Genomic DNA, 13,532 nt, shown 5'->3' with positions numbered 1-13,532 from the left:
TAAGTAATTGGCAAGATGGAGGTGCACACATCCTCCAATCTAGTAGAAAGAAATCTGAGAGGCATTCATATGTTTAGTTGGCACTCATGCTCTCATCAAACTACTATCATTCAAATTATGGCTTCCGATATTTATCTTATGAACTTTGCAAAATAGCTAGTCCGTGCAGTACCACGGGTCGATGACTAGTTCTTACCTAAACAGAAACAATCACAAGGTTGTGTTGTTATTGTTAGCACTGCTAGGCTAATAGTTGTATGTGCTCATCCATCCATCCATGGACCTAATGTTGTTGTATCTAAAGATTAGAGTGCAACAACACGAGAGGAAGACCTCAAACTGCATGGCACATGTATATATACACTTATCCATTGCAAACATTACCAAATCATCCATCCATGGCAAGATTGTAGTGGAACCAAGAGAATAGGCAGAGATGAGGAGGGGATTAGCTCACCATGCCATGGCAGAGAGACCTTGGTTGCCTTGGAAGAAGAGGAAGGTGTGCCCCTCCTGCTCCTCCTCCTTAAGTTGGCACACTCCTGCCATCATCGCCGTCAACACGCCATTGTGACCTCCAACAAAGGGAAGGAAAGGAGGAGAAGGTGAGGTGAGGTGGGGAAGCTGGATCCCAACGAGAAAGGAGGGGAAGGACCTACGAGTGCCATGCCGGTTGCGAACCCGACAAAATCTGGCCTGGTCGTTGCCGATTGAGGTGGATTTCGGTGAACAAGATGGGGAGGCGAAACCCTAGCCATGGGGTAGGGTGCAGAGTGCAAGAGAGCTGTGGATCTGAACGGAGGAGCGGGACGAATGGACCATGGGGAGATCGATGGCATGTTGTGCGTGGCCAAAGCTCATCAGAATCAGCCGGCATGAGTGGTGGGTGGTGGCGGCGGCAAGGAGAGTCACGGGGGAAAGAGAGAGACACAGGAGGTGACGAGAGGTTTGGGTGGGATCTCTATCTCATTTTTATTTTCAATTTTATTTTCTTTTGATGGATAGATGGGCATGATCCATGTCATCAATCTATGGCACAATTCTTTGTGGTGGGTGATTCCTAATGCGTGCTACTTCCAGTTGAGTAACCAGTGGCGGGTACATATTGCCGCCGCCACTATTATTTTTTGCTAAATTTTGCCGCTCGGCCAAAATATATAGTCACACGCATGAATTGCTGCCCGCCACTGGTAACTCAATTAGCTGTGGCAGGCGAGATTTTGTGCCCGCCACAGGTAACATATGTCCCATGGTGAATCTGGACAGTTGTTGTACTGATGGGTGCAAACTAACGCCCGCCACTTGTAAACCGATAGGTGTGGCGGGCAAATTTTGGAGCCCGCCACTGCTAACAGCAGTAGCGGGTGCTAGACAGTGCCCACCACTTATTTGAGGTCACCTATAAGCCCTTTCCCAGTACTGTAGGCATGTATTCCGTATATAGTCATACGTGCTTGCGATAAGAACTTGCATGACATCTTTTGTCCTACTCTCCCGTGGCAGCGGGGTCCATTAGGAAACTAAGGGATATCAAGGCCTCCTTTTAATAGAGAACCGGAACAAAGCATTAACACATGGTGAATACATGAACTCCTCAAACTACGACAATCATCGAAATTATCCCAATTATTATCAGCATGGGGTATGTGGATCATAACACGTAATAGGTGTATACAACTTGCAAGATATGATCTAAATACTTTCATATTTAGAGAAAACATAATAGGTGCAAATCTCAAATCATAGCACTCGAGCCCTAGTGTCAAGCATTAAGCATAACAAAGTCATAGCAACATCAATCTTAGAACATAGTGGATACTAGGGATCAAGCCCTATCAAAATAACTCGATTACATGATCAATCTTGTCCAATCCATCACCGTCTAACAAGCCTACAAAGTAATTACTCATTTTCGGTGGTGGGGATCATGAAATTGTTGATGGAGAAGGGTTGGCGATGACGATGGTGACGAGTCCCCCTCTCTGGAGGCCCAAACACACTTCAGATCATCCCTCTCGAGAAAGAACAGGAGGTGGTGACGGTTCCATCTCGTAAAACACGCTGAAAACTTCTCTCTAATTATTTCTTTGTAATTGTGAATTTATATGACTAAAAATAGGTTCGGGGGAGCCATGTGGGCCCCACAAGCCAACATGAGTGCGCCCGAGGGGGGTGGGCACGCCCTGTTGGCTTGTGGCCCACGGGTGGCCCCCCTCCGGTAGGTCTTCGCTCCATAATTGTTTATATATTCGAGAAAATATCCATAAAAAGTTTCATTCGATTTCGAGAAATTTTATTTATGTACAAAAATAACATCAAGGTAGATGTGATGAAAGCAACGTAAGTCCGGATTAGTTTCGTTTAAATCATGCAAATTAGAGTCCAAAATAAAAGCAAAAGTGTTTGAGAAAGTAGATACATTTGAGGCATATCATGTCCCTCCCACCAAATCTTGCTAGCAATAGGGGTCACCCTCGGGTCGGTCTCCCGCCTTGTGTTTCTAAGGGTTGAGGGAAAGAATTTGCCGCGCCTCGAATTTTTTTGAAGGGCCGTGGTCCGATACGGTTTGTGTTCGGACTTTTTTTCACGCAAAACTGTAAAACGATGATTATTTTACAGGTCGGTACAGTATAAAGGGTCTGTTAGAGATGCTATTACAAGACAATTGTCTTGCATGTGAGAATACAAGTGAACTTGTGTTTCCTTCTAAACAAGTGCGCAACCAAACAACATGTCTTCTATCTCGGCACTAGCAGGTTAGAGGGGATGCAACGATGAAACAACATATATATGCTATTTTTTATTTGCATTTTCTAAGCACGACCAAGTGAGATATTATAATTTGTAAAATCCCAATACTAAAAAGTGCAGCTGCACTATTTGGTTGGAACGAGCGCATCCTCACGCGGAAGTGTGCAATAAGTCATTTCACTTTATTCCGGGTTTTTTTCAAAATACTATAACTTTTGAACCGAGCGTCAAAACGACGACCCGTTTTCACGGTTGTGTTTCTTACGACGAGCTCTTCAAAACTAGATCACATATGAATAGTTTTCGACAAACTTTTTTTTGAGTAACTGTGAGGTCATATTTAGGCAACTTTAATGCTAAAGAAAAGCAACTTCTTATTAGTGTGTGTAGTATGATCGCCTATCAACAAAAATTCCTTCAAAATTATCTATCATGATAAGAAGGTTAAATAACTTCACCCTTTAGCAACCACATGGCAGATGTGGTCAGCTATTTTCAAACTGAAATGCTTAAATTATGCGTGGGATGTGCATGCTCGGCTTCCCATGCATTGGATGTCCATTAATTCCTGTATGAAAAAAATTCAAAAAGCTATAACTATCAAACCGTGTGTCGGAATTATGATATGTTTTCACCGTTAGGTTTCTCGTGACGAACTCTTTAAAACGAGATCCCATACGAATATGTTTTGAAGATTTTTTTTCAAAAGCAACTTCGATGCTAGATGAGGCAATTTTGATGCTAAACATAAGCAACTTTGATGCTAGATGAATTGCATCGTGTGTATATACATGAGTTGCTTGTTGAACGCACTAGAGTTGCGCAAAAAACACACTAAAAGTTGCTAACTTTTTTGTGATACTCGAGTGCAATTATGGTAACTATTCACAAATAGAAGGCAGTTGAGCATTAATGACGGGCAACTGAACATCAATCGTAGGCAATTGACCATCAGTAATAGTCAACTGAGCATCAAAATTGAGCAATTTCATAGTGTTTTGTAGGCAACTGAGCATAAAAATTAAGCAATTTTATAGTATTTGTAGGCAAGTGAGCATCAATTATAGGAAACTGATCGACATTGTTTAATTATGTAAAGCTTTTAGAGGTGAATCTAGTCAACTGTTAGTCGTGGTAACCAACTTAGAATAATTCTTCGCTGATAGATAGTCATACTAAGAGGGGAAAGTAGTTGCTTGCTTATAGCACTAAAGTTGCCTCATCTAGCATACAAAGTTGTTCAAAAAAGTTCATCGAAACCTATATATATGGGATCTAGTTTTAAAAAGCTTGTCTAAAAACCACAGCCGTGAAAACCGATCGTCATTCTGACGCTCGGATCAAAAGTTATGATATAGATAACCAAACGCGCCCGCCTGTGATGCTCAGCCATTCAGCCATCGTAACCTCGAACAACCTACTTAATCAAGCCTTGCTGGTAGTATGAGAAAGCGAACATAATAAATACTTAGAAAAGTACACACGATTTTGAAATAAAATATCAACACAAACTAGCCATCGCAACGACCCAAGCAGCCGCGACGAGACGCACAGGTGCATTCCCAATTTGTTTTTCAGCACGTGTACGTGTGCCCTCGCCGGCCGTGCTGACTGCTGCTGGGAGCCACGGACTCACGGGTGCAGCGCCGAGTAGGTCCGGTACTTGTTCTCCTCCGACGCCGAGACCTCCTCCTTACCGGCGGCGTAGTGGTGGCATGGCACGTAGGTGCTGACGGGGCACGTGGTCTTGGTCCTGTGGAAGAAGCCGGCGCACTCCTCGTGCGACCGCTGGTTGGGCGCATAGGGGATGCAGTTGCGGGCGACGTTGAGCTTCCCCTGCTTGATCAGGGCCCAGCAGCACGACCCCAGCGACGTGAAGTAGTTGTCCGAGAGCGTGAGGTTGGCGAGGTGGCCGCCCGACGACGGGTACGCGAGCCGGCACAGCGCGTCGGGCACCTCGCCGTAGAGGAGATTGTCCGCCAGGTTCAGCTGCTCCACCTTCCGCAGGCACGCGTACGAGGCCGGTATAGTTCCCGTGAGCTGGTTCGTGCCGGCGTCGATGACGGTGGCCTTGGCGAGCAGGCCGAGCTCGTAGGGGAGGCAGCCGCTGAGCTTGTTGTTGAGGAAGAGCACCTCCAGTAGCGTGTTGGCGGCGCGGCCGATGGACGAGGGGATCGGCCCCGTGAACTGGTTGTTGGCAAGCGCGAGGTAGTTTACGGGCGAGTCGCCGAGGTTGCTCGGGATCTTGCCGGAGAACTGGTTGTTGTTGACGAATATGGCCTCCACGATCGGGAACGAGCAGAAGAGGCCCGCCGGCACCTCGCCGAAGAACCTGTTGAACCGGATGTCGACGAAGGTGGCGTTGGTGATCCCCAGCACGTCCGTCGGGAAGGCGCAGGGGGCGAGCTTGTTGTTGCTCACGTCGAGCTCGTAGAAGTATTGCAGCGACCTGAGGATGGGCACGACGCCGCCGAAGTCGTTGGAGTTGGCGTGGTAGAGCGCCAGGTCCGGGAGGGCGTCCACGAACCCCTCCACGGTGGGGGCCTCCAGCTTGAAGCCATTGAAGTCGACGGACGCGAGGGCACGCTCCTTGATGTTGGGCGGCGCCTCGCAGAAGAAACCCAGGTAGCAGGTCTTGCTGCAGATGTCGGTGCCTGTCCAGGTTTTGGTGACGCCCTGGGGGTCGCACGTTATGGTCTTCTTGAACCTCTGGATCACGAGGTACGCCCTGTACAGCCGCTCGTTCTCGAAGTCGCTCGCCTTCGGCCCGGATGACGACGGCGGCGTATGCGACGGCGAGCCGCCGCCTCCGTAACTGCCGCCGCCTCCGTAACCGCCCCCGCCACCACCGCCGATCCCAATCCCGATGCCTATCCCCCCGCCGCCGCCGTTGCCGATGCTGATGCCGAGCTCCCGCCGGCTGGCGTCGGAGGTGCGCGCCGCGAGCGCAATGCACGAAGCCAAAAAGCAGAAGAGAGCAAGGCGGCGAGGCACCGAGCAGCCTGCCATTTTTTCTCACTGGAGGTGTCGGCAGAAGAAATGGGAACAGTGTGGCTCGTGCTTGACTCGCGTCAGGGTCCCCTCGCGCGAAGTGAAGACGGAGCGCGACTGCGCGATCGAGTGGCCCTGGCCTTCGATTAGGGGGTGCGCACGGTTATATAAACGCCTGCGCTTGGCGGGAACTGGCCATGTGCCACCGCCGGTACCGTACTGTTGCTGCTGAAACCTGTACTCCTACAGTTCTACCTGAGTATTTACTATTCTTGTGAGCAGTGCTAGGATTGTCAAAGAGAAGCTGGAACAGGCATGTCTTGCTGCTTGTTGGATGCCAGTGTATCCGTGCTATTCCGTGGCCCCGGGTTACAGATGTGATTTGAAGAGCTCACGTGCGGTGCGAGAGGAGCGCAGATGCATCCAGATTTGCTCGCTTTCGTAAGAGCATCTACCCCATATAATTCCGACTAACAAAAACCGTTTACTGTTTATGAAAAACGAATTTTACGGGCCGGTGAGGATGCGGACAAAGGTGAACCGTTCAAAACGGACAGGTATGAAAGCATATTAATAGAAGATGATGTTATACGGTTCGTCAATGCGGGGTATATTCGAACGCCGTTCTATCGACCCACAAATCAAATATCCCGTAAATCAGAATTACTCATCATGTGTAAAATAAATAGAATATCAATATTACAAATGCAGTAATCATCCAAAGTATAATAATTATTCAAATCAGCGTAGCAAACTAAATGAATGGCACACATGAATACAAAACTTGTCCCGTAAACAAATTACACATGAATAAAATGAAAACGGATGGAAAAATGGAATGTTACTATTCCCCAGCCCTTTGCCAATGGTGCTCAATGAGATCCTTCTAAAGTTGACAGTGGGTGTTTGCATTTTCAATATCTCCATAGGTCTGAAGAAAAGCTTTGATTAGGTTAGGGTCTCTAGTTGGTTTGACACGGTTACGCACATTGTGATAGAAGAATCTAAGTTCATGCCTCTTTCATCTTTGAGAATCATATTGTGAAGAATAACACAACTTGTCATGATGTTTTTTAAGGATCATTTGTCCCAAAACCGAGCAGGGCCACGAACAATGGCAAACTTAGATTGCAAAACCCCAAATGATCTTTCAATGTCTTTTCGGGCTGCCTCTTGTGCCCTTGTGAATTCAGAGTCTTTTCTACTTTGGGGGTCTTTGATGCTCTTCATAAATGTGACCAAGAATGGTATATATCATCTACAAGATAGTATCCTTTTGTGTATTCATGTCCATTGATAGGGTAATTGCAAGCTGGAGCGTCACCACTAGCAAGTCTATCAAGCAAATGAGACCGTTGCAACACATTGATATCATTTATAGTACCTGGCATACCAAAAAAGCAATGTCAAATCCATAAATCATGTGAAGCTACGGCCTCCAGCACAATTATTGCATCACGAGACTTGCCACAATACATTCCATGCCATGCTTTTGGGCAATTTTTCCAAATCCAATGCATGTAATCTATGCTTCCTGATATGCCAGGCCAACCTCTTCTTTCGTTAAATGGCATCAATTTTTTTGTGTCTTCCTCGTTCGGTGCCCGAAGATATTCAGGACCAAAGACACGGACAATCACTTTGGCAAACCTATGCACTGACTCAATTGTACAATCTTCCCTAATGCGAAGGTACTCATCGATATAGTTAGCCGGAACGCCGTATGAAATTACCCGCATAGCTGCCGAGATTTTATGATATGCACTAAATCCCTTCAAGCCCGCGACATTCCTTCTTTGAGTAAAATATAGACAATTCGCCTCGCAAGCTTGAACAATTTTAACAAAGAGTGATCTGCACATACGGTACCTTCTCCGGAAAAGGTGTGGTGGGTATGTTGGATTGGCGGAGAAGTAGTGTCGCATCAGCATCTCGTTGCCGAGATGGCGATTTCGAGGAATGCAAAGACGGCAGACAGTCAATCCATGCCGCCTCTTTCGGTTCTCGTCTTCGTGCTCCTTCACGGCCAGGGCCATTACCAAGCTCTGCTCACGAAATGTGAGAAGCATCCTCTCAACATCTGAGTCATCCGAAGAGGATGAATCCTCGAGCAGAAACTTCTCGCACATGCTCAAGTCCATCTCCGGCGGTGGATCTTCCGCCGCCGTGGATTGACGGATCCGGGGGAGCCGGTGCAACGATTCGGCGGAAGAGGGAAGCGGTGAACCAGCGGCGTGATTCACCCCGAAGATTCGGCTGATAGCGGCACCCTGAGCCGGCGGCGGACTGGGGGAATAAATGGCGGCGCGGCGGCGGAAGGGGGTGGAGAAAGGGCGTGGGTTGAAATGTCCATCCCGCCAACCATTTTCCTACGATACAGGGCACCGTATTGACGAGGCAGAAACCTGTGTTTTCATGGGTCGAGGTGGAGATTTTGTCGCGCCCCTTAAAAAGTTTTACGGGTCGAACGAGTTTGCGGGGTCTGATCTGGCAACATTTTTCGTTTCAACCCTTATTTTGATGATTATTTTGTGGATCGAGGCATTATACAAGATATGTTAGAGAGTAAGATGGTATATAACTGCGTGGCCATTTGTTGATCGATCAAGACATCGCACCTTCCGGTCAAAAAACCAAATAATGCAGAATCTGCGACCTCTTTTGAGTCCACGCTCATCGATCATAACTTGTAGAAAAGCGGATGTAAATTCGTTCACAGGGTATACCGAACCATGGGCCTAAGCTTGTACTTTCTTCGTTCCTAAATATAAATCTTTTAAAATATTTCACTAGTAATCTACATACGAAAAAAAATAAGTGAATCTATATTCTAAAGTATGTTTATATACATCCGTATATAGTTCATTAGTGGAATCTCTAAAAAGACTAAATATATTTAGGAACGGAGGGAGTAGAATAGAGCTGTAGTGATCGCATGGAGATGTAGGCTAGTCCATTCTCGAACTGTCAAACCAACTTCCTGTGTCGTTTGAAAAAAAAAAAGAGAGAGAGAGACGCCGGATCGATCCATTCATTGATCCCATCATTTGACGGCCCCGGAATCATCAACTCCGACGCGTCATGTGATGTTCATGGCGAGATGGTCGATTTCATTACTAACCGGCAGAACTTCCACCGGTGAAGTCGGCTAGCATAGCGACGTGCCAACGTACGTCGACGCAGCTTCCACCATGCATCGATCGACCCCCATATAGTAAAGTACTTTGGTAGTGTACATGCGGAGGGTAGGGTCTAGGTGGTTACATACGGTGGTTGCGAGTGCGACGCCCCCTTTCGCACTCTGCCTAGCTGTTCACTTTGGTGCTTTGCTCCCCGCTGGTACGGCATGCATGCTACTATATTCACGTACAAACGCATCCGTCAATCCATGTATCCTCCTCCCCCATATAATCTGGCCAAAACCGACGCAGCAGCGCCTTAAAAAAGGGGGGCCGAGCTGAGTAGAGCCATGGAGGCGAAAGGTCGCCTGGTCACGGGCAAGAACATTGGTACCGCGCCCTTGTCATGTCCAACCCCCTTGCCGATCGTGGCGTGTAATAATGCGGACGCGCCCAACCGGATGCGCAACGTGCGTGCCTCACGGGCCCCCGGCAGGTGAGCAGTCTGCTCTGTTCGGCAGCACACACACATACATTTGTGCGTGCATCGCGAGCGGGAAGAATATCGAGGTTGCGTCGCAGGCAGGGCACGGTGTCCCTGTTCATTGCCAGCGCGTTTGGTTTGATTGTGCCGCGTACTGCCTGTCGGACAACTTTTGTGTTATAGCAATTTTTTGTGCTAACAAAATTTACAATCGACTTTGCTTTAAAAAAGAAAATCGAATCTGATCATTTTGTCGCGCCAACATCCATGCCGACTAGATTGCACCAAAGACGCCATTGGTCCCTCGCGTCTGGTCCATGGCCCGCACGGCCGGCTGGCTTGTTGATCTACTGCCACGAACCACGGCGCCTCGATCCCTAGGCTCAGACTTCATCAACTTTGGCGTCTCGTCCTCGTAAGCGTACTAGCCCTATGGAAGAGTGGATCCACCCCACTCATTCTTTCCAATCCAGCCCGAGCTTTCTGCTGCACTCCTGCTCTCTCCGTCTGTCCCACCCCTCAAGCCCCCATCTAATTCTCTCTAAAAAGTGATTTCCTTAGATGGATCTTTTCATCACTTTGTTGCTTGTGATAATCTTTCCCGAACCATTCAATTTTCTTGGTTAAATCTTGTTATTTTGCTAGATTTTTTACATCTTGGAGAAACCCTAGTTCATGTTTTCCCCTAATTTTTGTATGTTTGAATATCTTGTTTATCTTTGGTAATAGGGATAAGCTTGGTGTAGTAGGAATATTTGCTTTATGAGTAGAAAGATTAGGGGTTAGGGTTAGTTAGTGTTAGGATAAACTTGCTTAGTGTATCTTAATTAATGACATTTTAGGGACATCATTAATAATTTTGTGTTGATATAATTTGGGTATAATGGATTGTTTTTAGATAACCAACAATTGTCATTCATGTGTTAAATTCATTCATGTTATTTTTAGATGGAGAGACTTGTTAATGTTCATTATATGGACAAGGAGGCATTCTTGAGTAATAATGTCGTCACGTGGGACGAAACAATGATTTTTTATACAAGGCCTAATTATGAGGAGGTTGTTGCAAGAGTGGGACATGTCTTTAAGTGGATGAACCTCAATGATGATGTTAAGTTAATAGGAAGGTGTGATGTTGGAGTTGGAGCCAAATCTCCCTTAAAAAGTATGCCTATCACCTCGGATTTGCATTGGGATGTGTACAAGGAAAAAAGTTGGCCAGTCGGAAGACAAGTCACTTGAATTGTGTGCCACCAAGGTTGAACCTCCTAGGTTCCAATTGACTTGAACCGGCATGTCTCTTCCCCACTGATCGAGAGGACAAGTATGCCTCTTATTGAGCATAGGGTTGTGGTTGATGCCTTCAATGCTTATCTCAAACCACGTCCCGACCTCTAACTAGCGAAGCAAATGAGGTTGAGTTGTGTGCCCCTAATGGTTCTAGACAACCTCTGATACATCTTCAATGTATCTATAATTTTTCATGTTGATATATTATCATTCTAGAATATTTTTTGGTTATTTATTTATCAATTCATATTATTTTTGAGCACTAACCTATTGACCCAGTGCCTAGTCATAGTTGTTTATTTTTGCATGTTTTTCACATTTCATGTTTACCATACCAAACGAAGTCCAATTGACCTGAAACTTTTTGGAGATTTTCTAAAGACACAAAGAAGACCACCAAGCATGGGAAGAAGGCTCGGGGCCACATGAGGGCCCCACAAGCCACCCGGCGCAACCTATGGGGGGTCTTGCCGTATTGGCTTGTGAGCGCCTCGAGGTCCTACCGACTCCGTTCTCTGGCTTATAAATTCTCAATTAACCTAAAAACCTCAGAGGCAGTCCCGAAACACTTCTTACGCCGTCGCAAGTCTCTGTTTCGATGGGGGGGGCATCTGGAGCTTCATTCCGTCACCCTGTCGGAGGGGGATCGATCACGGAGGGCCTCTACATCAACCTTGCTGCCATCATGATGATGTGAGTAGTTCACCACAGACATACGGGTCCATGGCAAGTAGCTAGATGGCAATCTCCCTCTCTCTCCCTTGATCTTCATGTTGGAAATATGCCCTAGAGGCAATAATAAATTAGTTATTATTATATTTCTTTGTTCATGATAATCGTTTATTATCCATGCTAGAACTGTATTGATTGGAAACACAAATACATGTGTGGAATCATAGACAAAACACTGTCCTTAGTAAGCCTCTAGTTGACTAGCTCGTTGATCAAAGATGGTCAAGATCTCCTTACCATAGACAAGTGTTGTCACGTGATAACGGGATCACATCATTAGGAGAATCATGTGATGGACAAGACCCAAACTATGAACGTAGCATGTCATCGTGTCATTTTATTGCTATTGTTTTCTGCGTGTCAAGTATTCATTCCTATGACCATGAGATCATGTAACTCAGTGACACCGGATGAATAACTTGTGTGTATCAAACATCACAACGTAACTGGGTGACTATAAAGGTGCTCTACAGGTATCTCCGAAGGTGTCCGTTGAGTTAGCATGGATCAAGACTGGGATTTGTCACTCCGTGTGACGGAGAGGTATATCGGGGCTCACTCAGTAATACAACATCACATATAAGCCTTGCAAGCAATGTGACTCAAGTGTGAGTCACGGGATCTTGTATTATGGAACGAGTAAAGGGACTTGCCGGTAACGAGATTGAAATAGGTATAGGGATACCGACGATCAAATCTCGGGCAAGTAACATACTGAAGGACAAAGGAAATGTTATACGGGATTATATGAATCCTTGGCACATAGGTTCAACCGATAATATCTTCGTAGAATATGTAGGATCCAATATGGGCATCCAGGTCCCGTTGTTGTATATTGACCGAGAAGCGTGTCTCGGGTCATGTCGGCATAGTTCTCGGACCCGCAGGGTCTGCACACTTAAGGTTCAGTGATGTTTTAGTATAGTTGAGTTATATGTGTTGGTGACCGAAGGTTGTTCGGAGTCCCGGATGAGATCATGGATGCCCCGAGGGTTTCCTGAATGGTCCGGAAACGAAGATTGATATATAGTAAGTTGGTGTTTGGATTCCGGAAAGTTTTCGGACATTACCGACAGTGTACCGGGAGTGACGAATGGGTTCCGGGGCCCGACTTGGTGGGCCCACCACGCCCCAAGGGGTCCACATGGGTTTATTAGATGTGCAATAAGGTATAATGGGCTGACAAAGTCATCCAAGGAAAGCCCATGAGGAAAAAGTGGCAAATCCAAAAGAGGTGGAAAATAAGGAAGGAGTCCTAATCCAAGTGGGATTGGAGGACTCCTCCCTCCCACTTTGGCCGACCCAAGGAAGGCCTCCTTTGGCTGGCGCCCTAGGGCTTTGCCCCACCCCTTGGCTCCTCCTATATATACTAAAGGTTTAGGGCTGTTTGAGACACAACTTTCCCACGTGCAACTCAAACCTACACCTCGTAGTTCTTCCTTTAGATTAGATTTCTGCGGAGCTCGGGCTGAGCCTTGCAGGAATAGATCATCACCAACACTAGCGCGTCGTCACGCTTCCGGAGAACTCATCTACTTCTCCGTCTCTCTTGCTGGATCAAGAAGGCCGAGATCTTCATCGAGTTGTACGTGTGCTGAACCTGGAGGTGCCGTCCGTTCGGCGCTAGACCGGGACAGATCATGGGACGCTTCGAGGGACGGATCGTGAAGACGTACCACTACATCAACCGTGTTTATTAACGTTTCCGCTTAGCGATCTACAAGGGTATATGGATCCGATCTCCCTCTTGTAGATGAACATCACCATGATAGGTCTTCGTGTGCGTAGGAAATTTTTTGTTTCCCATGCAACGTTCCCCATCACTTCAATACAATGATCATCATATCTTCGCTTTGATCCATATGATGTATTCCTTTTGTGCGGTGCGTTTGTTGGGATCCGATGAATTGTGGGTTTATGTTCAAATTATTCATGATAAATATTTGAGCCTTCTCTGAATACTAAGATGATTCTTATGTGCATGATTATGATAGCTTCATAATTCTTTCCAATTATTGAAATAGTTCGGCCAAGTAGATTGATATTTCTTGGGTTAGAGAGGTGCGTTGTAGTAGGTTCAACCTGACGAATTTCTATATCCCAATGATAGAAGGGGACAAGATGCGTCTTTGTGTTGCTGCTACTAAGGATAAAATAATGGGGTT

At 46.4% G+C, this 13,532-nt stretch overlaps 1 protein-coding gene across 1 annotated transcript; it reads right to left on the bottom strand.

The window, feature by feature from the left end:
* Positions 1–4,190: 4,190 nt before the first annotated feature.
* LOC123427186 (uncharacterized protein At4g06744-like) lies at positions 4,191–6,013 on the bottom strand. Its single transcript, XM_045111165.1, has one exon. The coding sequence runs from the start codon at positions 5,758–5,760 to the stop codon at positions 4,384–4,386; it is 1,377 nt and encodes a 458-aa protein (XP_044967100.1). The 5' UTR covers positions 5,761–6,013; the 3' UTR covers positions 4,191–4,383.
* Positions 6,014–13,532: the final 7,519 nt, after the last annotated feature.

The sequence above is a fragment of the Hordeum vulgare genome, chromosome 2H (genome assembly GCF_904849725.1).
Source record: "Hordeum vulgare subsp. vulgare chromosome 2H, MorexV3_pseudomolecules_assembly, whole genome shotgun sequence".
In the NCBI taxonomy this organism is placed as follows: Eukaryota; Viridiplantae; Streptophyta; class Magnoliopsida; order Poales; family Poaceae; genus Hordeum; species Hordeum vulgare.
Note: the sequence above shows the minus strand (reverse complement) of the source record. Positions and strands in the feature narration are given on the sequence as shown.